This window comes from Pezoporus flaviventris, unplaced genomic scaffold (genome assembly GCF_033815535.1).
Source record: "Pezoporus flaviventris isolate CSIRO_AGI_PZ_B2104156 unplaced genomic scaffold, CSIRO_AGI_Pfla_v1 ptg000013l, whole genome shotgun sequence".
NCBI lineage: Eukaryota > Metazoa > Chordata > Aves > Psittaciformes > Psittacidae > Pezoporus > Pezoporus flaviventris.
The window spans coordinates 18517308-18541986 of record NW_026892561.1 but is presented as its reverse complement, the minus strand read 5'-3'; the positions used below and the strand labels follow the sequence as shown (position 1 = coordinate 18541986).

General features: G+C 48.3%; 2 protein-coding genes and 1 long non-coding RNA gene across 6 annotated transcripts in view; 1 reads left to right on the top strand and 2 right to left on the bottom strand.

Moving 5' to 3' along the window:
• ACBD6 (acyl-CoA binding domain containing 6) overlaps window positions 1-1112 on the bottom strand; it is an 86355-nt gene extending 85243 nt beyond the window's left edge. The window contains exon 1 of one of the 3 annotated variants that reach the window (XM_061451984.1): window positions 856-1112. In XM_061451984.1, coding sequence (XP_061307968.1) covers window positions 856-1050 — 195 coding nt within the window. In that variant the 5' untranslated portion in view covers window positions 1051-1112. The remainder of the gene's footprint in view (window positions 1-855) is intronic. The other 2 variants (XM_061451985.1, XM_061451983.1) reach the window with 2 other exon arrangements.
• Window positions 1113-10713: 9601 nt separating this feature from the next.
• LOC133268182 (uncharacterized) lies at window positions 10714-12252 on the bottom strand. Its single transcript, XR_009742974.1, has 2 exons — window positions 10890-12252; window positions 10714-10794 (listed from the first exon to the last, which is right to left on the bottom strand). It is a non-coding gene; the product is annotated as an uncharacterized LOC133268182 (long non-coding RNA).
• A 1010-nt stretch (window positions 12253-13262) lies between these two features.
• XPR1 (xenotropic and polytropic retrovirus receptor 1) overlaps window positions 13263-24679 on the top strand; it is a 105919-nt gene continuing 94502 nt past the window's right edge. Inside the window, exons 1-2 of one of the 2 annotated variants that reach the window (XM_061451978.1) lie at window positions 13263-13439; window positions 20684-20735. In XM_061451978.1, the coding sequence (XP_061307962.1) occupies window positions 13371-13439; window positions 20684-20735 (121 nt within the window). In that variant the 5' untranslated portion in view covers window positions 13263-13370. The remainder of the gene's footprint in view (window positions 13440-20683; window positions 20736-24679) is intronic. The other variant, XM_061451977.1, reaches the window with a different exon arrangement.

Here is a 24679-nt window from a genome sequence, read left to right as displayed (position 1 = left end):
TAGGGATTGAATGGGAAAAGGAACACTAGAACTAGAGCCAAGCAGTTTAGTTTCCCAGGCCACTCTAAAGCCCTCCACAGACAGATCTGCACAGGCACTTCCTTCATGAGGTTACATCATAACCCTAAAGATTTAATGCTTAGACCTGGGTCATTACAGCAGATCCCCAATGCCTCTAGAGGGGAGGTAAGCACCAGCACTAGCCACTCACTATAAACCATTTGATCACCATTCTCTAACCTGTGTCAGTTGCTTCATCACCCAACACACAGAGAGAGCCTGGCAAACACAGGCGAGGCAGCTACTCCACAAAGACACATTGGACACTCATACAAGCCATCAACCCACCGGTGACCTATCACAGCCAACAACAAAAGCCAATCCTCCACACCAACACCCAACTTCAGTCTACCACGCAGTCCAGTAGAGCCAAGCTGATGTCCTCACAGGAAGCAATGCAGCGTTAGGGCTGACCACGCCGAGCAAGGGGGAGAGCTGAAGAACAACTAGCGTGATGAATTTAGCAGGGCCCTGTCCCACCAGACTTCACCTGCCTTCACCACAGGCAAACCCAGCGGCACCAAACTCGGTGCTGGACAGGAAGCTCCCCGTAGTCCTAGTTCCCACACCCCCAGCACAACTTTTTTCCCCTTGCCATCGCCACATTTTGCTCAGCAGCCACGTAGGCCCTGGGCCGGTGGCCCCGGGAGAGCCCCAGGCCCTCGGGTACCCGAGCACCGGGCCGGTCCCCGTCCTGCTCCTTCGCCCAGGCCCCAAGCCCCGCCCGCCGCCACGCACTGCCCGCGAGGTGCCCGACCTCAGGCGGTGGGCTGGGCTGCCCCCCTCCCGCCTCACCTGCTTGAAACGGGCGTACAGGTAAAGCAGCTGCTCCTTGCTGGCGGTGGGCAGCAGCGCCGGCAGCCGCTCGGCCGCCTGCTCGAAGAGCGCAGCCAAGTCGCGGTCGGGTGGCACCGTCCCTGTTTCCTCGGATCCCGAGCTCGCCTCAACGCCGCTCCCGGCCGCCGCCGCCGCCAGCGGGGGCGACGCCATGGCGGCCCGCCGCCCGCCCAGGTCCGCCTGCCTCGCCGGTCCCCCTCACGCCTCGGTACGAGCGGCCGTGTGGCCCACGGGAAACGCGCATCGCGCCCGAGGGTTCCGGGGATGCCGTGGGCCCGAGAGCCGCGTGTGGTCGAGCAGGAGACATGTCCGCTAGGCCAGGCTTTATAAGCCCTCGCCCGCGGAGCTGATGATGGCAATTAAACAGAAACACCTGAGGACGAGGCTGCCCGTACCCTCAATCTTGTATAACCCTTATAACATGAGTCCCCCACCCTGAGCGCTCCGCGCCCTCAAACTCCACCCGCGCTTGGCTGGGACCTGCGTCCCTCGGGGTCCTGTGGCGGGGCCAGCGCTCCCCCGGCGGCAGGGCCGGGGGGGACCTGCCGCGTTCCCGCTGCCGCTGGAGGGCACTCGCAGGCCACCGCCGCAGCTCCGCTTCGGTCCCGGCGCTGGGTAGTTCCCGGCTCTAGCTGGCGGCCCGGGCTGTTAGGCGGGTGCCGGATGGCAGCCAGCATCCTCCTGGGAGGTGGGTGCAGAGTGCCGCCCCGAGAGTCCAGACCAAGCGCCAGCCCAAAGGCGGGTTATATTTAGCCCAGTATCTACTTGGTGTGGAAAGTTTCCCCCTCCCTGGCACAGCTGTCAAATCCATCTCCCTCCTCCACCCCCCGGCTTCAGCAAATGGCAGCCCTGAGTCCCCCGGGGAAACCTGGGCCACCCCGGCAGCGTCCCGGCCCACTCCTCCTCCGGCCACCAGCCGCCTCGGCCGGGACGGCTGCTCCCTCAGCCAGCTGTGTCTTGTGGGGGGCTGCCCCACAGCGTGACCCCATATTAAGGGGTGCACACTGAGGTGAAGAGCGGCAAGCAGTGCACCGGGGTTCTACACTGTGACTTTAGAAGTCCTGTCTCACCCTAAAGCACAGGGTGTTGGGTTCACTCTCCTTCCCCCAGCCACGAGGATGAGGATGAAGACACATCTTGTACACGACAAGGTCCATCCGCGTAGCTCTTTGTGGTCTCCTGGCCATGTCCCAGACTCATTCACGCAGCCGCCATCTTTCTATCCTGGGTCTTGCAAGGGAGAATGCAGGAGCTGTGGAAAAAAGACCTGCCATCAGAGCCAGAAATAAGGTGGCATTTTTTCCTCTTACTTCCTTCACAGCCTCACTGGGTGTGGGAGGTTTTACTTAGCAAAAAATCCCGACACAGCCAGAGCAGCAAGCTGAAACATCACTGAAGCACCTGGACGTGGCCTTGCGGGGCCGCCACCACTCTCCCGCCAGGCTAGCAAGCCATGGCAATGTCCTCATTCCTGGGCTGTTCATGCAAGAAAGAGGTGAGGTTCCAACCATGGGAGCACAGCTACACCATAGCCCTGCAGGGAGCACAGAGACCCCTGCATCCCAGACCATGTGAGAGGGCAGTGGGGCTCCAGTCTCTGCTCGGTTCCAGAGCAAGATGGGCTCAGCTGTCGATGCCAGGAGTATGCCTGCAAGTGCCAGCTCTGCCCAGGGCTACCTTCTGAGGGGCCTAAGGTGTCCTGAGAATGGGCTGAACCAGGAAGGGGAGAAAGGCAGAAACAGCTTGGCTCTGCTGCTAATAAATACAAAATAATAGTAGCTCCTCTCCAGGGTGTGATTACCTCCCAGCCTCATAAACAGACTGCAATATTTACAGTGAACTTGTCCTCCCTGCCGCTCTCCACCAGAAGCCATTCAGCTCCATCCAGCTGGCTGGTTCACCCTGGATAGTCCTGCTCGCCGTGGAGAAGCATCGCCTGGTCTGAGCCTGCCGGCATTCAGCTAGGGACAGACAGCCGGGTAGGCTGGCAGGGTGAAACCCCCTTTGAATAGCTTGGAAAAAGTACTTGCAGCAAATTAAGTGAAGCTCACAGCCTCCGCATGCTCTCTGGCTCATCTCCATGGTGAGAGAGGCCTCCCTACCTTACCTTGCTGGTTCCTTTGCTAGAGCACTTACAGCTCCTACTGGATCTCTTTCACTTTTTCCTTGCCTTTTTTTTAAAGAGCAACTGCAGTGAGGGCCTGATCCTTCCTTCCACCTCCTCTCTTTGGCATGAGTGGGAGCAGGTTTGATGCAAGACACCCATGGAGATTTTTGAAGTCTGTCATGGAAACAGTGAGGATGTGGATGTTGGGTTCAGCCACGCTGTGCCTGCTCTGCAGGATGATGTTTATTTAGTTGCTGGTCACCAGTCGCCTTGGAGAAGGCAGGACCAGGGCTTGGGGCACACCAGTGCCAATGCCCTTGTGCCGGATGTACCAACCACCCCCTGCAAACGTGAAGTACACAGAGCAGTGAGAGCCCCAGTCATCCCACTATGAGCTGAGGCAAATTTGTCCCATCTCTCAGTCCCTGTCTGCAGAGTACACAAACCCAGAAGCATTATGGGCACTGAGCGGTAGAGAAAATAATGCAGGGCCCTTACGTGAGCTGTGCATGTGGGTCAGCCCCAGGGCTTGTGCTGGAATTGCAGAGACACAATAACAGGCTGTGACCAGCAGTGCCAAGCAGCAAAAAATATCCCTGTATAATTGTCATCCACCCTGCCAGTCAGCCTGGAGACTTGTCATTGTCCTTTTGCAGAGGGCAGAGGCCACTTCACACAGCAAACTCTGGCCAGCCTGAAAGGAACATCTGAAGGGATCCCTATGAACTAAGCTATGATTACTTCTATTTTTTTTTTTATTTTTTTTCCACGACAAGAGGAGAAAGAGACAATTAAGAGCGCGATTGTTTGTAGCCATGCATTTTACTGTGGGAGACACCTGTCTATGGAAGAGGAGCAGGCTGCAGGCTGGGGATGCTTGTGCCCTCCTGAGGCTGAGGGGCATGGGGATAGGGAGAGCTTGGGCACCCTCCCCTCCCCTGGCACAGCCCCCAGCGTGCCTCAACCTGGCATACATCACCTCTGCTAAAGGCAGAACTCTGCCTCTGGTCAATAAATGTTCCCTCCAGAGTTCTTCCAGTACACCCATTGTATGTGTCCTTGTCCCAACACAAGGGGTGGCCCCTCTTCTTCTCCCTCATTGCTGCTTCTTGGGAGATTTGCACCTGAGCCCACATCCCATAAGAGAAGCTTCCTCCTCATCGTGCCCCCCATTGTGCCACCCCTATGCGACAGGGTGGCGTGCGTCTGTCTTGAGCTGTGATTTCCATCTGGAAATGGACTTTTTACATGACACACGATACATGTCATGACACCTGGCTTGCCTTCAACGCTGCAGTGGGAGAGGGAGGAGGGGAGACAACCAACTGCTGCCCCTCTACTCTGCATGCTCACTTCTTTAGCAGAGACATGAAAGAGCCCTGCTCATTTTTCACCCTGTGCATGTGTTATCTGTTAGTAAGGCAGAGCAAATGCACACCCTAGGTATTTTGGGGAGCCCACCGATGCCATAGCAGCCAGGAGCCCACAGCATGGCTGCGAGAGCCGTGTCCTCCTGTGCCTGACAAGGGAAGTGATTTCTGCTAAATGGAAATGGAGTCATAGGCCACAGGAAAACAAAATTCAGTGCTGGCCAGGGAAGAAGATAAACAAAGGGCTGAGGTCTCTACCCTGGCATAAGCAAGGTCTCCCCTGCACACATCACCTCCATGGAGTTCGGCTCTGTTGCATATTTTACCTGCATTCATTATAGCACCAGGGCCATTTGTTTGTGTGTAATAAAGGCGGTCTGGGTGAAAAGCAAGTAATTAGCACATCCATCACACAGGTTTTTTAGATATCAACAAAACATTGATTCCCTTCTTCCATAAATTCTTGTGCTGTGGTGAATACAAATCAGTAGCTGTGTTGGAAAAGGAATGCATAACCCCGCACGGAAGTGCATAAATCTCCCCTCTCCCCAGCATGTCATTAAACCGCTTAAACACTGAGGGGAAAACTCCTCTTCCAGGTGTCAAGTACTGCTCCCCAAGCACTCCTGAAGTCTTGCTGGACTGACATTAGCAACAGCATGGTTGCAACACAGCAGCTGGCCAGCAGTTCAAAGGTTGCAGCCAGAGCTGCGCAAATGGTGGCTCCTTCCATGGACAGAGATAATTCACCACTAAGTCTTTTTGGTTTGGGGCAGTCAGATGAAATTTTATATGGTATTTTCTTTTCTAAATTTAAATGAAAAACAAGGAGAAATTTCATTTTGTTTGACCTGGAGTGTTTTGCTTGGTACGAAACAAACAAAAAGCTTTATTTTTGTTTCATTTTACTCAGCCTCCTGCTCTATCCATCATTTCCCATCCAAAAACCACAGCAGAGCCCTTACATTTGAAACAAAACCTTAGGTGTTATTCCTTTAAAATATCAAAATAAAAAGTCACTTCTTACTCCCCCCCCCCCCCCCCCCCGATAATTATGAAATTTAGCTCAGTTTTGGATGTTTCAGTTCCTGTGTAGCTGTGTAGAGAAGATAGAGCCAACGTGTTCAGTAGGAAAGCTGGGCTGAGGTTTGGCTACTGCAGGGCCATCACCTCCACACACGCCTCCACTTGCCAGCTCCCCCTTATCTCACATCTCTGCATGGCAGCAGACAGTGAGTAATGGCTTCATTTGTCACAGCCCTGTTACTGCAAGGCCACAGTTGTCCCTCATTTTGCTTTCCATCTCCCGCAGGCAAGGTCCTCTGCATCCCTCTGGTACCCATCTCCCAAATTCCTCCTCAGCTCTCTGGCTGCTCTGCCTAATGGCACCCCAGTGCCCACGGGCCTGGCATGCACCAAACATCTCACAGGGAGGAGATCTAGATTGTGGTGTTGGAAACAAGTGCCTGGTAGTGATGCTGCCTTCACCTGCAGCCCAGCTTGGGGTTATCTGGGGCCACCAGCAGCATTTCACCTCGGTGAGCGCTTAGACCTGCTGTCTGTCCCAGCATAGCCCTGGGGCAATCCCCTGTCTCACAGAGGTGAGCACCAGCTGATGAGTTCAATGAGCTCTCCGTACTGGGGAGCATCCTGCATCCCTTCCCAAACCCATCTTACTGGGGGTTACCCCTCATCTTCCATTCCTCCCTGAAGCCCTCCCTGAGCACTGTCCATGGGTGACAAGGTCCACTGAAGAGGGGATGCAGCTCTGGAAAAGCTGCTTCTGATCCTTTCCCTGCTCTGCTGCTGACTCCGCTCTTCCCCAGTAAGGAGCAATCGAAGGGAGTGCCTGTAATTGCAGCTGTCAGCAGTAACAATCATGGCACTGCCATTATAAATGGCTCCAGTCTGACTTTTACTTACAGATTTCCCTCACGTGATGCTACAAGTCATGCAAGCAAAAAACTGTCGCAGAAAAGCAATTGCACCTTCCAGCTCTGTGGAAGGAAATTTATGGCTTGTTTTGGCCATAAAATAGAATGGGCAGGGCTCAGGTTGCAGATCAGTGTGTCCTGACCAGGCAAGCTGAGGGGGGTTTGGAAGAAAGGAACACGCGGCATTCCCTCCACATCGGCCCTCTGGGTCTGAGCCTGGGAGTCGGAGCCTCTGTCCCTGCCTGCTGTTAGCAAGGGAAGGGTTTTAGTCTAATTCCTGCCACACGTATAAAATTGCAACAACATCTGGAGCCAGAGAGGAACTGTGGCAGACAAGTATCTTGGGCTGTAGAGGAGACCCTTGCTGAATCTGCTGGCATTGAACAAAGGCACTGAGAAATGCTGGGTGTCTCTGCTGCATACGTGTGGTTTGCAGCACTGGGGGCTAATTTCTATGGCAAGGACAAAGCCAGGCTATGACCAGTTCATGGCTGCTGTCAGAGACCAGAGCGCTGTTTTCCGAGCAGCCGGCTGAGAACAGCCAGCACAAACCCAGCTCAGCCACTCCCCAGCCTGGGAACACAGCTGCTGCGTGGCCTCTTGCTCTCTGCCCTGGTGGCACAAGCACCTTCAGGACATGTTCCTACTTGCTTTAAGTGATTCTTTCCCACCTGATATCAGTCCTGAGGCTTCAGGACCTGGAGCTGTGTGTTACAGCACCTAGAGACAGTTCACACTCAGCCCTGATGTGTGAGAGAGTGACCTGGAGGTGCGTGATTCCTTCCAAGACAAGCAAGACCCCCTGTGGAGAAACAGCCTAACCTAGTGATGTCCCAGAAGATCACCAAATGGACTTGCTGCGAACAAGGTCTGTCCCCTGCAGCACACTGGGGCATCAGCAGGTGTTGGCCACGCTAAGGATGCTCGTGATGTAGGGCTCAAGTCAGGCAGGGTCAAACCAGGTTTGGCAGGAGCAGCTGGTGTTTTCCTAATGTGGCCCTTGCAAATAGGAAGCCCGTGGCATTTTGTGCACTTTGATAAGGTTCAGAGGTTGTTAAAGAAAACACAAAGCTATGGCAGGATTCCCAAAAATTCCCAGAAAGTCCAGCTAGCTTTGGAGATTTCTGCCATAGCTATCACCACACACTTCAGTCTCACCTGCACTTAGTTTTTTGTTGACATCCTGGAAAAGGGGGACAGGTTTAGTGCAGAGAGTCACAGTGACATGTCCTCCAGCATGTGGTTATGCCAATGCATCATGTCACACACAGTTATGGTCTACTCTTCCCAGTGGGGACCACTTGCCAAACATAAAGCATCTTCGTATCAGCACCAAGGCACAACCCCAGCAATTGTCCACCTGCAGCCCATCAACTGTGGGGGTGGCACAGAAAAGGGTGATTCCTCCAGCCCTACCCCACAGCCCCAAATCTATCTGGCTCTGGAGCAGAGGGAGGGAAAGAGCAGCTTGCTGTGAGCTCCCACCTGGGCAGCGGGAGGGAGGGACCTGGTCAGCCATGCAAAGGGCACGGTTCCACTCCCAGTGCCACCCCACTGCTTTGTTGTTCATGTGGCAGCTTGGTGCTTGTACCATTGATACACCAAGATGTGCTCATACATTGTGTTTAACCCTGTGACCTGCCACAACTTCAGCATGGTGGTGGCATTAGCTGTGCGAGCTGGTAGCAGGAACTCCAGGGACACTTGTTTTCTCTCCCAGATCTCATCTCTTCCCACTGTTTGGCAGGGTGCTGCCCCAATTCCCTCCCTCCCTTTGCCTGGTATATCCCCCTGGACAGGCGGCAGCAGTCACAATGGTGACGGGGAGGTAAGAATGTGTTTGAGGAAAGAAAGGTCGGGGTAAACAGGACCCTTGGGACAGTCCCAAGAACACCTGGCACTTTACCAGCCCATCCACTGGAAAACATCCCAAAGGGATAAGAGTCCATCCTGATCCAGGGCATGGTGGGGTGATGCTACAGACATGTAGAGGTTCTGAGAGGATGGAAACTGCATGCCCCTCAGGAGTGAGGCAGTCCTGGGGCCAGAGCAGGGGGGTCAGAGGCTCTTCTCAGGGCTCTCCTGGAAACAGCCCAGGCAGCTCTGGGGCTCGGAGGAAGCAGCTCTTGTTTCTTCTCTAATTTTAGACCTTTTCAGGGTGTTCAGTTTTCTTAACCACTGGTCAGCTGCTGTCTTCTCACACAAAGTAAGCATGCATAAATTAAACCAGACACATGTATATGCATTGGAAACAATCCAGGAGCAATCACTTACATGCCAGTGAAGGGCGTGAAACCCCCCATATGCTCCTGGTTGTAAGACAGCACAGTGAGTCCCGTCCGAGCCACCACCAGAACTCTCCCCAGGACTCATCCCTCTACAGTGCTGGGGGACACTGCACCCCTCGCAGTACCAGAGCGTGGCTGAAAGCAAACTGGCAGAGGCATCTTGGCTTAAACTGGGCAGATGAGTTTTTCTGTATTCCCTGGCCGGGTTTCCAGGAAGAACACCCCTGCAATCTCAAGCAAAGTGGAGGGGACGTGTGCAAGCAGCGAGGAGCTGTTGTCTGCACACAGCCGTGCATACATTGGTTGTGGGTTAGCCTGGGAAAGGTCAGCCTGCTCAGGGGCACTGGGTGATGAGCGGAGAAAGCCCTCCTACCCCTGTGGGGGAGGCTCCCAGCAAAGGGAAGCTGCTGCTGCTTTAGCTTTTTGCTCCATGTTTCTGCATCTCTTGCAAACGGGGTAAATTGTTGCCTGACCTTGGGATTTTCAACATCAGGCACTCTGACACTGAGCAATGTATGGGCCAAATCCTGCCCCAAAGAGTGTAGGTGAGGTGATACATAAGTTCAGTGGGGCATGGTTACTGCCCACAGACCAACATGCCCATGAGCTGGTGAATGTGGACAAGGCTGCCCCATCTCTGGGGCTGGCTATTGGGGATTTTGAGTCCTAAATCCAGCTCTGTGACAGCCTCAAGTCCTGATGGATCAGATTCAGCCACAGGGTAAAGTGACCCATGTGCAGCCAAGGTGGAGCGAGGCATGTCCCCTCCTGGCAGGCCTAATCCTGGCTCCTGCCAAAATAGGGATGAAAGCATCATCTTACCCCACTTGGAAGAGCTGCAGGAGGTTGTGGCTGCTGCAACAGCCCTTGGAAGGGGCCAGATCAGTACCAACATCCCTGCTGCTGGAATCAGGCCCATCCAATGCATTATTACTGCCTGGAAACCACTGCTCCAGGCATCTTGCCTGGATGTACAGGTGCCCTGACAATTCCCAGTAGATTGGGCTGTGCTACTCCTGGTCTGACCCTGTGCACTCACTGCCTCTGCCCTGGGGACTGAGAACCCCCCCCTGATCCTGATGCTCATAATCACACCCTCATCCTCTGCCAGTACTGGGTGGGGAGGGGGAATGTGTGAAAAATCAATAGCTCTAGCTCAGGCTGCCGGAGGATTTGCGCATTTTGCTCTGCTGTCTCTGGGAAATCTAATATATTGATTGTGTTTCTCAAGACTGGTATTGATGAAGCAGATAATGGGAGGGTTCGAGGCTGGCCAGCAGATGCCGAGGGTGTCCAAAGCCCAGGGCTGCTGCTTTATTGATCCTGACAGGCATGGCAGTGTGTCTTATTGTAATTTACTAAATCCCCTCCTCATTCACATCAAGCTTGCCCCTGACCTGCTTTTGCTTCTGTATTTATTTATTCCCTGCCTTCCTTTCCAACTGGTGGCAGTGAAGCCCCTGGTCCTCCCTTGGGAGCAGGAATCACTGCCTGGGCAGGGCAGTGGAAGATGCAGAGAGCAGCCGTTTCCCCACACGATGCTCCTGCTGCCTCTGCAGAGCAGCTCTGGCTGGTGGCAGAGAGCAGCTTTGCTGTGCCAAGGTCCCGGGCTTGCCTGAGCTCAGGCATTATTTCTGGTTTCAAGGGGTAGGAGATGCATTAATCTTCTCGGCTTTCTCTGATGTTGACCCACCCAGTGGTCCAGGCTTAGCACATCCTGCTTTGCTCGTAGAGGGTTGTGCTGCTAAAGCATTCCTTTCCATGACAAACTGAGCCTCTACCTATCCAAGCACCTTAAAAGTCAGCTGCCTGAAGAGGAGGTGGGAAGAAGGGTGTGGGAATGGTTGTCTGTGGGTGTCCTGCATTGTCTCCTGCTATGGAAAACCCTCCTCTTTGTGATTTTATGAATGCCATTAAAGAAAATTTTCCCTCTGCAAGACTCTTTTTCTAAAGTCTCTTTTGAAGACTCCCTCTCCCCAGCAATGCAGGATCTTTAAAGTATAATTATATTAAAAAAACCCAAACCACCATGCTATTTATAAATTATTCTATACACTCTCAACAAAGCAAGCGCCAGACTTCACTGGCGGATAGCCCACTCCTGACTTCTTGCGCGGTTAAAAATGCAAATAACACAGCTTCTTTTATTTATTCCTAGCTACAACAGCATGGGGGAAAATCACAATGCAAACTCTTTCCTGGAAAAGAGCGAGAGAGAAGAACGTGGCAGCCTGGTGCAAGTGAGGTATGGGGACCAGGATACAGACCTGCAGTGAAGGGACTGGGACCAGACCTGAGACCAGAAGCAACTGGGGTTGGCATTCCTCTTCTGCTAGGATCTGTTGAGTGCATTCCCCCTGCCTGCCCTCCAGCCCGGCCATGGGCAGATTGCAGCAGAGGCAGTGGTGGCCTTTCATTTAAGGCTTCTCCTGCCCTCTTGTCCTTTCTCCCCCAGCCCCTGGCTGTGCAGAGCTTGGAGTTTTGAAATGTTTCAAGGGATAAGAAAGCCCCAGGTCCCAGCAGAACAGTGAAACACTGTCATGATGCTAAGCATGGTCTGAAAGCACGTCTGATAACGGGAGGCAGGGTTTTGTCAGTATTTAAACGGAGCTGTTGCTAGAGAACATGGGAATGGTGAGTAAGAAGGAGTCCAGCTTCTGCTCTGCCTCCCCTGCTATCATCTGTCTTTGTTTAATACCAGTAAATAGCATTTATTGGTATTAAATAAATAAGAGGCTTTATTGGTGGGTAAAAACTCTCTGAGAGACAAAGGGAAGAGGGGATCACTAGTTATTTTCAGTCCCTGATTTTGCAAGCTGTCATATCAGATGATACTCTCTTATCATGGTACATATTTCATGCAATGTATCCACCAAATAATAAAGACAATATTTATTCCTTAATCTGCTCTTCTTCCACGTGTTGCACGTTATCTCTGGAAGCCCGACAGCATTCAAAGCGTTGAAGCTGCAAAGACCCTCCTCTTGGCTGCTCCTGCTGAAGTCAGTGCCACTGATTGTGGCGGGAGCAGGCTCAGATCCTGAGTGATTTTATCTGGTACAAGCCTATGAAGGTAATGCATTAAAAAGCCAGTGACCTGCTAAACATAAGCCAAGCTGTGGCACAGTGGTTGGCTCACACTGAGGTCAGCATTGGGCAGGTTGCTGAGTGTGAAGTTTCAGATGAAGGGCACTAAAGCTCTATTCATTAAACGGTTTTCTGCAAACATAATTAAGAGATGATATCAGTGAGCATCACTGCTGCATGCGCTGCTGTCGTGCCTGGGTAAATCTGAGCCCGGGTAAGAGCCCTCACAAATCAGAAGACCCTAGGCCTGTGACAGGATCCCAATAAATCACCACAGCAAATGAGCTGTGCTCCTTCAGATGTCAGTAGGAGTGATGCTCCAGTGGTTGCCTGCAGTGGTGGGGAGGAATATTGCTGTTCTGAGGGGCTGGCAACTGTGACAAGATTCGTCCTTGTGTTGATACAAGCAAAAGCTAAAAACTATCATGTGAAGTTATGCTGGAGGTTGGGAGGCTTGAAGGAAAACCAGAATTAATCCCAACTGTAGCAAATTCCCAAAGTCTGGGAATTAGGGAAGGTCAAGATTAGGGCCACTGGTGTTTCTGGAGATAACCAAGGGCTGCAGCCCCAGTCTGAGCATCTCCAATTTGGTCTCCCACACTATAACACAGTGGATACTGAACCCTCCAGCCCCTGGGGTGTTTGTATTTCAGGGCTGCTGTGCCCCCACTTGAGTGGGCTTGCTCTTACAGTTGCCCTGGGTTTCCTCACTCTCCCTTGTTCAGCCCCGCTGTGCATGGCACCCTGTCAGTGAGCATGACAGTGGTGAAAGGGCAAGGGCTGTTGTAATCAGGCAACTTTTGGAGAATCTTTTTCCTTTCTCTTCCCCTCTTCCTTTTCCTTTGCACTGTCTTCTCTTTCTTCTCCTTTTCCCCAGCTTTCTGTGGCCTGTCAGCCCAATTTCTCTCCTCCCTTAATTCTTATTTACCTTTCTTGCATTTTCTCCTGTTCTTCCCCTCCATCTCCATCCTTGCTCTCTCCTTGGCTGATACCTCCCCATCCCCTCACCTCCTGCCCCCACGCACACCGTGCTACACTTCTTCCCATCCTCATCTCCATCCCCATCCCGGCCAACCCCAAAGAGTTCAGGATTCAAGCTGAGGCTGTCCCAGAGCTGCCATCACTTACGGAGGCGCTGGCCTGGAGGTCTAGAGGGACGGAGGTGACACGTTTGTGACCGAACCGACCCCAGAAACGAGCAGAAACCGCAAACCGACGCGGGGCGCCCTCCGCTGGGGGAGCCTTGGCGCCACCGCACCACCACCACCCCCCCGCCCCAGGCGGGCAGGGGCGGGGCTAATGTTCGGCCCCGCCCCCCCTTCCCCCCGCTGGGCCCGCCCTCCCCGCGCGGCGGTAGGTGGTGGCGGCGGTTGCCGTGGCGATGGCGCCTTGCCGGCGGCCGGTTGGCTGCTGGGCCGGCTGACGGCTGGGAGGCGGTGGCGGTGCGGCGGGACGGGGAAGATGGCGGCGGCGGCGGAGGAGGTGGAGGCGGCGGGGCGGCGCTGAGGAGGCCCGAGGCGGGCTGAGGAGTGGCGGGGCGGGCGGGCGGGGGCCCATGTGCTGCGGCGGCCCCCCCCCGCCCCCCACTACCGGCGGCGGCGGCGGCCCCTTAGCATCCAGGCGCCGCTGAGGCGGCTCCGCGGGCAAAGAGCGAGCGCGGCCCCGGCCCCGGCCCGGCGGCGGCAGGATGAAGTTCGCCGAGCACCTCGCAGCGCACATCACCCCTGAGTGGAGGAAGCAGTACATCCAGTATGAGGTAGGGTCGCGCCGCCGCTGCTGCCCGCTCCCCTGTACCGCTCGGCGGGGTTTGGATGTCCCCCGTGCCTCCTCGGGGCAGAGCGGTCAGTTCCCGGGAAGTGCCGCCCGAGCGGCATGAGTGTCCTCCAGCGCATAGCGGCCGCCAGCCGTGCCGGGGGTGAGAGGCAGCTCCCCTCCTCGGCGGCGGTGCCGGGTGGCCAGCAGCTTCCCGCCTGTATGCTCGGCTGGAGGACGGTGCAGAGAGAACGTGTTTATCCGCCCCGGGGAGAGGTTCCGGCTCTTGCCGCCCCCCAGAGCTCGGGACCGCGCGAAGGAGAAGCGCTGGGTGGCCGGTTAATGAATGAATTGGTGCCGGTAACCCTTCGGTGTGGGGCGAAGGTCAGGAGGGACGTGGAGCCGGAGAGACCGCGATCGGGGGCTGCCCAGCGCACGGGTCCCGGGCGTCTCCGGCGGGCCCGGCCGCAGCCCTCGGCGCAGCCCCGCTGCTGGCAGCGCCGTTTTTCAGCACCACCGCCAGTTCTCCGCGCCGGCAAGCAGAGGAAGAGTGACTTTGAGAGGCGACTCAGCCTCTGACTGCGGCTCCAAGGGCAAGACCCAGGGGCGAGCTGGCGGGGTAGCACCCACCGCCTCTTAGCCGGAGGCCAAGCCTTCCTTTCCTGCAGGCGTTGCCCTGCGAAGGGCCACAGGCTTGTGTGGTAATGCTAACAGCTTACCTGAGTGACTCAAAACACGGCAGTAAAGCTGGCATCGACTGCCTTTTTGTTTTTTAAATACGGCTATGAGGCTTTGTACCTCGCTGTTTCGTACTTGCTTTCAGGTGAACCGCGCGAATCGGGACATTTATGAACGCTGTTTACACAAAGTTCTGCTGCATTAAGCATTAATTATTTGCATAATTCAGGTTTTCAGATTTTATTATTCCAACTATTTAAAGGTCACAATGTTTCAGATTTATCATAATGGTGCTCGACTTCAGTTTAGGTGAAGCTGAAGGTGGTTATTTGCAGCAAAGCCATTTCCTATTTCATCGTTAGCAGTAAAAGTATTTGGTGCTAGTGATGTCAATCTTTTCCACAAGTAAAAATTAAACCTAGACAACAGAAAGCTGATTATAGCAGACCCATGATCAGCAAAACTTCTTGACTAATTGAGTCAGTCAAAACCATGCAACATTTGTTATCATTTGAAGGCCTGTATTTTCTCTCTAGAACTATAATAGCAATTTATTTCTGATATCCCTATTAATCTGTCTGCATTTGCAAGGAAACTCACATATAACTTACCTTGCTTTGTTGTAATGCTGAACTTGAAAAGTTTATATCTGCTCTTTTGACTGTTCCTTTGTTTTCCTTTACCTGACTGCAAAGGAATGGATGTTTAAATTAAAACTGCAGCTGGATTTGACTTTAGAACAAAATTGCAATTTCTTTGAATTAGGTGCAGAACTAGATGACTAAATAATGCATCAGTCTTTGAGAGGAGGAAAACCATTGTCTTGATAAAGTACCAGCTTAGCTCTGCATCCCGTCTCTGATGCATTATCCGTGCAATAGTTTTTTTCTGTTCCTGGAAATAGAAAACTTGCCTGTCTATCTAAGAGAAGGTTTGGTGGTGGGTTGGAGGTGAAGGAAAGGAGGAAATAGCCAGGCAAAAGATTTGGCTGCATGCTGACCAGGCAGGTGCAGAGGGAAGGTAAAGGAAACCCCAGTGAATTATAGTGCCTTGATTAATGTGTGAAGAACTCTGCTGCTTGTCGGTTACTGTTTTCATTTTAGGAGGTTAATTATCAGATGTTTTAACTAGGGCAGTATCATGATGTCATTCTCCTTTCCCCCATCCCAATGCAAAACAAAGGTAGATTTCAGTAAAAACTTCCTTCAAGTTGTTACTCTTTCTAGACTTCAGGTAATCTCCTTGGATAGATAGCTTAATGTAGAGTGAATGAAAATTTAAAACCCACCCACATTTTTAGTAATAAGTTTCAAAACTCTTTGTTTCCCTTGCTACAGCTGGCTGAATGTGAGTCAACCTTCTGCTCATGCATATTACAGTGCTGGAATTGCCTGGCATTTATTATTCAATAACTGGTGGTCGTGAGGGTGTGGTGTATAGAAGGCTGGCGCTGCCCTGGTTTACTTGTTGATTATACTTGAGGCAAAAAGCATACAGCCCTCCTTTGTCAAGAAAAAATTGGTGGTGTTGATTAGCAAATGTAAAGGCAATAGCTATTTGTGTGCAGTATTGCTTACAGCATGCATCATAGTAAAATTAAAAAAAAAGTATATTTAATAGCATTACAGTGTTTTTTTCATCTGACAATTTATATCTTTTCCTTCTTAATTAAAACGGTAACCAAGCACTGTTTCAGAAGGGGATCTTGCTGTGTAGGATTTTAACTCTGAAAAGATTATTCCTGTTTCCAGGCACTTCCTGTGTCAAGTTCAAGATGCTGATAAAAAGACTACAGGATGGCAGAGGTGGCTTTCTTTAAGTCATTCTGCATCATAAAGCTTATATGTAGTCTTCTTATTTTGGTGTTATTTTGACTGGAGAGCAAGTAACTCAGGCAGTCAGACAGCCCCAAACTGTAGTAAGACCCAGGTAACCTCTAAGATCCTCACCAAACTGTCTTTGTTTTGATAGGATGGACTGTGGCTGCAAGGAGCCTTGCCTCCCATAAAGTGCCAGTTAGACTAGGAGTGGGATATTATGAGTTGCTGATAATGTTGTGTTTTGAATACATAAAAACATACTTTCATTTTCAGATGGCCTGTAACAATTTACAATCCTCAGAGTTCTTACCATTAACATAATCTTTCCCTCTAACAATAATCTGTTTAAGTATTATAATTGTGCTAGTAGGAGGTATGGAAGTTGCCTGAGCTCAGGGCAGATACTTGGTCAGCGGAAGTGCTTTAGAGAGAGAGAAATCTACTAATTTTCTTTAAACTGGGAAAAAGGAGGTGTATTTTGATAGCTGTGGTTTAGATTCTTTTCCTTCAGCCAAAGCTCAGCAGTACTGTTACGGTATGCCTGCTTTCTGAGAAAGAGCACTGGGCTTGTAGAAGAGAGGAAAAATGGTGACATACGCTGTTCTGTTTCATTCAGCTTTTCACAAAGGCATTTGCCATGGCTGAGTCAATGTTAAGATGGAGCTTTACACAAATTTTGATTGACTTGATTTGACTTTCCATTCCAAATTTCTGTTCTAAAGATTGTGTGAAAGCATGCAAATTCTATGTCACATTTACTACACAAACTCCATTCCTAACCAGTGTTTTTTGAAACCTAAGACAGTACAAGTGATCAGGAGGGTTTTATGTAAGAACTAGTGGCAATAACATAATACATGATCCCAATGTAAAGGAGCATTTCTACTGTTGAAGTACTGAGTGTCATTATCAGAGTACTCCTTGGATGTGATTGAGTTTAAAACAATGTATTGAGAAATGCTTAATTTGTGGAAATGCTTGTTAATTATGTTAAATGCTAAATATGCCAGTTTTAAACAACTTTTGTCCTAATTTCAATGGCTGTCATCAAAAAGCTTCCTATTTGTTAAAAGTAACGCTTCAAGTTTCTGTACTGGTTATCTTCTTTGTGCAAAAACCGCAGTGGTTTTAAGGGTGCGTGCCCGGCCTCTGAAGTGCTGGCTGCCGCACACATGTACCTGGGCACTCTGCTCCCCCAGCTGCTGCATCTGCAGTGTGGAGCAAGCATGTTCTCCCCATGCAACTGAGCAGTGACACATGGATGTGCCCTGACCTTGGCAGTGGTGAGATTTGCTCACCTTTTTTTTAGGGGATCTGGCAGCGTATCTTCTTCTGTAAAGTCAGTGGCCTTTTCCTAGATAAGTTACTGCTGCAGCATGCATTGCTTCTATGCGCTTCTTGTCTTAAAACCTTCAGTTTTGGACTATTCATTTGCTCTTCAGTTCCTTTGGTGTAAAGATAACATACAAAACCAAACAAATTCCCATATTTGTGTGTCAGACAACAGAATTCTCTTTTTCACGTAGTCAGTACCAATCAAATTTAGATAATTCTCAGATGAATTTCAGCAGATGCTTTTTTGGCTAAGAGCGTGCTTCACTGCATTTAATGTGCTTTTTTTTTGGGTTACTAGTTCACTGTTTATCCACAAGCCATGCTGTAGATTTCCTTTGCTCTTGTGTCCATCTCTGGACTGCTTTTTGGAGAAAGAGGAGAGCATTGTTCCATCTGCTCAGACTTCTAAATGGAAGTGTACGCCTGCATGTCTGGCTGATGGAAACTTGGTGGAGTTTTACAGTTGCCAGATGGCAGTTTTGTTTCAGTTAATCTGGCCTGAATTTGCTTATCTGGATGCAGAGGTCTGATGGTATTTTCAAAGAAAAAGTGCTTTATGCCTTTGAAATTGCAGCATCTGGGAAAGAAGGAGAATCAGAACGTCAGTTATTACAGGTGCAAAGTCCATGGGAGAGATGGGTAAAAGGTATGAGCAGGTTACTTTTATTCCTTGTTATGGAGACTCCAGGCTTTAAGTACTTTTGCCTTTGGAGAAGAGAAACGGGTTACTAAGTTTCAGAAATTAATTTCTGAGACACAGCCTCCATCAGGAAGTAGGAGGGGTAAATGAAACTGATATCTGAGGTAGCCTGCTTGCCTTTAGAGCCTCTCTTCCAGAAACAGGCTTTCAGTTTCTGGGAGGTAGCCAGTTCTGCTCGTCAAACCCTGCTTCATGATAGGCAGTTCACACCCAGGCTTGCCACCTCCTGACACAAATCTGTTGTGCTATTTCACTATTTGTCCTTCTGGGTGTTAGCGGACGAACTTAGAAGAGCATAAGCAGTTTGAAAGCTACTCATTTAAAACAACATTTTGTTAGAGTGCTTTAGGGTTTTTGTCCTTGAATTTGTTCACTCTTAAGGTCTGTCAGGTGCATTTTTAAGTCTGTTTTCTTTCAGCCTTTTCTTGTTTGTTGTTGGTATTGTTCTCTGATACACATCTATGCAAGTTTACTGTGGGTCCTAAGTGTATCGCAGCACAATTTAAAATAAGGGAATAATCCTTTTTGTCTGGTTTTAGGGCAGAAAGAGTAAGAAACTTTTGAAGTTGTCAGCGATAGATAAGTTCTTGGTACAATAATTTCTAAAATTCTGTAACTAGAGGAATAAGTACTTTAGGTGTGAAGGAATACTGGACCTTTCACTTGCAGGTTATTGGTTTACTGTCATAGATCAGGTGAGCAGTAACAAAATCTGCTGTCCTGCAGCTGCCAGATTGTAATATATCAGTCTGCATGGGGAGAGGTCTGTGGGATGACTGACACCTTCAGCTTTCAAGACTGTTTAGTGCAGAACTCTCTCTCTGCTGTGATCCTTTTTTATTTATTTGTTTATAAGGGCTGATAAAACCAGAGATAGGAATTACAGTGTGAGTTTACCTCTGTGTGGGTTATGGGATGTCATTCTTAGTACAGTAGCTTTCAATTTGCTGTCTCTTCAGGTTTGTTTATCCTATGTTTTGTGGTTGTGGTTCATGGAAAAAGTTACAGGTAGGCAAGGGTGACAAGTGGGATGACAAAGGTGGAAGGATTTTTGACCGCTTGGTACATGGAGGCAGATCATGTGCCGCTGACCAGCGAGTGAGTCACGGGAGGGGAAAAAGGACTGAAGTGAGTAGTGTTCGAGAGGCATTTTAGAAAAGAACCAAGGATAGAGGAGAGTTCTGCCACTGGAAGGAGGATCATTTAGCAGAGACTCAGTTGAGAAAACAATTATGCAAGTGACCTTTGTTGGGACCTCTGTGGACTCAGGAGTCAGACCTTTGAGAGATGTCTGAGCTGCTGGTGTAGCCTTCCACCTAGGCTATCTTGTGATAAACAGACGTGTCCTTTAGACCTTATATTTACTTAACAGGATTGTAACCACCATGTTACAACAGAGCTGAGTTTTCAGCTGCTGAGTTTGTGGTTTTCTTTTTGCCTTGAGGGTATTAGGGTATTTGCTGTTTAGGCTCTGATGTTTTGACCTGGGGCATGATGACACAAAAGATGGTAAATGTAGAGATGTACCAGTATAGAAGTATAGGATATGTTGGGAAGCAGACAGGAGAGAAACAAACTAAAAAGACCTGAATGACTTCTGCTAGATTTCTGTGGGCTCAAAAGTGAGGGAATAAAATCTAGTTTTTGCAGCAGTTGCATGTGAAGCACGCTCATGTTCAGTATGTGCATTAAGATCCCCGTCTTTATCAGATGATGCAGGGTGAGTGTAAACAAATACTTTTGCAATAGGAGTGGGTCCTTCCTGGTGGCTTCTAATTCCAGAGTTATTTAAAGTTACTTGTTCAGCCATTGATCTGAAATCAGTTTAATTCTTGCTTGCACTTGTGATGTGTGAGAGAGCAAATCTTTAGTCTGTGGCTGGAATAATAGCAGCATCTTAATAACTGTCTGAAAAGAGGCCTTTGGAAAAGGAGCTGTGATAAGGTTTTTGATGCGGTGCCTCTCTCCTGGCTCTGGTAACATAAGTGCTCAGTATTTAGCTGTAGGACCACTTTGCCTCCTGGTCCTGCTGCCTGCACTGCTCATCTCTTGCAACCAGCAATCTGAGTGTGAGTGAGCGGCTTGTTCTGTGGTAGCTGGGAGGCAGCTCACCATGCCTCTAGGACCTGAAGATTTAGTTAATAACTCTGGCTGGTGTTAATGTTGTCATTTAGTTTCCACCTCAAGAGAAGGCCATCACCCCTGGTTCCCTAATCTCCTTCCTCATGTTGTCTTCAGCTTTTAGAATGTATCTGTATTTCTGTACTTCTATGTAACAGTGATAAGAAATCCCTGAGGCTGTTTTTCCTCCATTTGCCTTGACAAACTCCTTTGTGTCAGGCAGCAGTTTTTTGTTATTGTTGTTGGTGTGTGTGTGTGTTTAGTGTTTTTTTTTTTTTTTTAATGTGAAACCTTTAACATCCTATCAACCAGGAAACATTTTTCCAAAGGAAGATGTTGATACAGTTACAGTAATTTTTATAGGTTAGTAAGGTATCAGGCTTTAGCCAGTAAACATGAACTTGTGTTTCTTTCCTTAACAAAAGAACATGCTATAGCACTGGCATCACATACCAGAGCTTTCTGTGTAAGTCTGGAGGATAAAACAGCATTAATTGCATTTGTTCTCAAGCAGGCGTATCAAAAGAATGTTATTTTTTTGTTTATTATTTTAAATATTAACTGTATTCTTTGTTCTTTCCCTCTCCCTTGCAGGCTTTGAAAGAGATGCTGTATGCAGCTGTGGACCAGGCCCCTTCTATAGAAGGTAAGGAAATTGTAACAGAGAATCATGTTTTTCTTGGCATTGGGTGCTGGACACATAGTCCTGCTACTTTCCTGTCCTCAGTCCTCCTAAACTGGTAAACTTAATACAGTGATGGGCAAATGCCTGGCCTTTCACAGCCTGCATGCTATTTTTGTTTGTTAGAACTCTTTGTCCTCTGTCATTAGGACAATAAATGTCTTTGTATAGTTCGGCACTTCAACAGCTGGATTCCTCCTGCTTATAAGGGCATTCACTGGTGGAAGTACTTTCTTCATCATTTGAGAATAGAGCTTTGTTTTCCTGTGACAGCTAGCCACTTTAGGAGATAACTGTGCTAGAGAGATACTGGTTTCTGGTTTGTTACTGGTGATTTCAACTGTAAGAGTCTCATCCTTTTGTTCTGTGTCCTCCATGAATGCTGTGCTACCTCTCGTATGTACACGAGTATATTTTCTTGTATGCATGTGTTTATTGCCACTGAGTTCTCCAGATTGTTTTACTGCAGCATTTGGTTTTAAGCTCACTGAATTTTGAATAGTTTGTTTAATTAAGTGATGATCTGTGCAAAATTTCTCAATAGAGCCCTTTATCTTTCTTCTTTTCATTGTCTTTGAAGTACTGAAGAGTTTTTGCCTTTGTGTTGCTTCACTCCCTCCTTTCTTGCCCTTTGTGTGGTTTTCAAGCTGTTTTTTTAACCTCCTTACCTTTATTATTTTTACTTTGATAGTAGTGCAATGTTAATATCAGTAACCTCTTTGGATGGAGCTCTGGGCTTCTTAAATATTTATAGAGCAGAAGAACAACTGCTGCCTCTAGCATAGTCAGTTGGCTAACATCAGTACTGATAGTCACTATTAATGTTAACTTATTAACTACTTTGTGTTGATTAGAATTGGGAGATGAGATATGACACTTATGTGGTTTTTTTTTTTCTTAATTTAACTCTACATTGTGTTTGATTAGACGTCTAAAACAAAAACTGCAGTAGTTAATAGATTAAGTTGCGTGTGTGTGAAGGGACAGTCTGTCCTTCTACTCTGTAGAAGTGCAATTTTAGCTGAAAACTTCATTGACGCTATGCTCAGATGAGTGTAATCTTAGTTGCTCTCTTGATTCAGCCTGCTAATTTTGTTAAATCTATCAACCTTTTCTCCAAAGTGCAGGTCCTAGAACTAGATTTCTAAAGGTTATGGTCCAAGCATAATCTAAAATATGAGTTATCTTTGGAAAACTGAGGAAAACGTGCCAGAAATACACTGGCAAAAGAGGAGAACCTTGCTTTATTTTTTTTTGAGTTGCAAAATTGCTTAAAATCCACTCACAAACCTTTTTCCCCAACAGTACAAAACCAGTTTTCTAGCTAAGAGGAACTAAAGTGTTTTGTGTGGTCCAAACTGACTATTAACAAGACACAAAGACAACTTATTAATTTTGTTGAAAATCCAGCATTAGTTTTATGTTAGACTGGAGCACTTAAAGACCCTTTCTTTCTTCTATCCATCAGTTTATTATTGACAACGGGAGCAAATGGTGTCTGTGCTAATAATTTTTTAGTCAAATGTCTGAATGTGACTTACTAGATTTTGCTTGTGGTACCTAGAATTTCAAGGCAGGATTTTTGTTGCTAGGTGTTGAACTCTGAAGTGTTGTAATTCAGCATTTTGATTTCTTTTTTTCAGTGCTTGTGATATACTGATGTTCTGTAATGTACTGTGATGTCTGTGTGTAAACTTATTTGGCAAAGGAAGAAAAGGTGAAGAGTAAAATGGTACAATATTATAGTTATGCTCTTTTAAATGTGAAAAGAATTTTAACTTGTTCTTCTACCTCTTTTGATGGTTTTAATATCTCAACAAAAGGAAAGTAATGACTGTACATAAGTAGAAAAATGTTCTATTTATTTTTGGGGGCTTTGGTATCTTCCTCTGTACAGTAGAAAATGAAGTAATCCAAATTGTTTTGAACCAATCATATTAAACTGTCTTCCCTGACCACCTCTAGGTAGAGAGCAGCTATACTGATCCCTTCCCCTTTTGTTCATTAAGAGAATATATGTGCATAGCAGTTGGATTCTTTTTAAAGTTTGTTTTCAGTGTGCTGCTTCCCTCTCTTTCTCTCTACTGAGTCTGTTTTGCTTCTTAGTCTCTGGGTCCCTCTCTGAAAATTGTGTGTTGCTTAGGATGGGGCAGGCTATTTGTGCTGGAGTGGCAGAGCTGTCTGTATGGGCAGATCTGAGCCAGTGGATTCTTCTGTTGCCTATAGGAGTGCAGACGTGAGAGGGAGAATGGATGGCTTTCCATGAGCTGTAGCTTTAAGGAAGGCTTGTGCTGGAAATGGATCAAGACCAGGCATTTCTCCATGCTTGTCGCTTACTTCCTTCTTCTTTAAGCCCTTCTGTCCTTGTTCGTAGAAGCCTTAAGCCAGAGTTAGTGTACAACGGCATATAAACTGTGCCCAAAACACAGCTCTAGTCCCTATCAGAGGAGATGGAGCAAGTTCCTTGAACTTTGTGGGGGATGCATCAGCTATTGTAGGGGGCTGGCTGTTGGCCTGCATGTTTTAATACGGATTTTGCAATGGATACTTCTGCGTCAATTTAAGCTTAGCGCAGAAACTACAGGACTGTGCTACTGAAAACCAGTTTATGAGCCTAATGTAATCTCACTTTAGATTGGTCTAACTAACCCTTTCTAGTTGATCACAGACATGCTGTAGACATGCACAGTTGATTTTGATTTACCTTACATGTATTGTAAGGCAGTTACATTGGACTGTGAAGAAAAGGGAGCTTTGTATACCAAAGCCTAGTTCTTACTCTGCTTGGCTGGATGTTCAATTCAGGACTTGTGAATGAGTTTCTTAGATTTCTGTTGCAGGATGCTTATTATGTCAGTTGGTAAGAATTGTAGGCATACAGAAATGCTTTGTATTCCTTAGTAGTATGCTGGGAGAATTTTGGAAAGTCTTTAAAATAAAAAGTGCTACCCAACCAAGGCATGCTGTATGTAGTAGGCAACGCAGTTAATAGGCAAACCATCCATCATAAATAGCTTTCACTGGGTTTGTAGTTAGGAATCTCCTGTTTGTGGTTGGGATGTGGATAAACAAAGCTAACTTCAGAATGTTAAACTCTGCAACTGATGGTGCTAGTGCTACTTTAGTGGATAAAGTGTTCCTGGGAAGAGATTTTGGCTCTAAATTGCACAATTTTTACTCTCCTCATTGTCTAGTTATATGGTGACTCTTGTGCTGCATTGAATTATACCCATGTCTGTCTGATTTTTCCTATTTTCAGGTAATAAACATAGACTGCAATGTTAAACAGAAACCCAGTAGAGATCAGTAAACAAAACCTGTCAAGGCTGTGTGATCGGAGGAGATTGTTTATAGCTGTCCCCTGACATTACTGCAAGGTGCTGTGACTCCCTGTGTTTCATGAGAATTACACCAGACCGTATGCATGTCTGTCTTTGCAGTTGCTAGCTGTACACATAGATTTCTTTAATCTGTTCAAAGATACAAAGTAGACAGCCAGGGGGTAAGGGGAAGAGAAATGTAATGAGAGTTTTCTGTATGCCAGTGTTATTCCTCCAGATGCTCATAATCTTTTTACAAGGCTTTCCCTGGTGAAACTTGCACCATCTTTCCACCTGAGTAACATCTGTACCAAATTAGTATTTAGTCTGTTAATTCAGTCTCATACGCATCATTGGAAAGTGTCAAATAATACTTGATTCCTAGAAGTATGATGGGACTTGAATTTCTGAAGAATTCTTTGATGTATGTTTGCTTTGTTAGCTGTTTGTTACATGCTGCTATTTGTGACTAGAGCAATCTGGATGAGCTGATGCTGCCATGATATTATTCTGAGCTTCTCAGTCTTCATGGCATGGCAGAAAGGCCTGCATGCAAGCGTGTCAGGTCAGTGTGGGCAGGCACTGTTC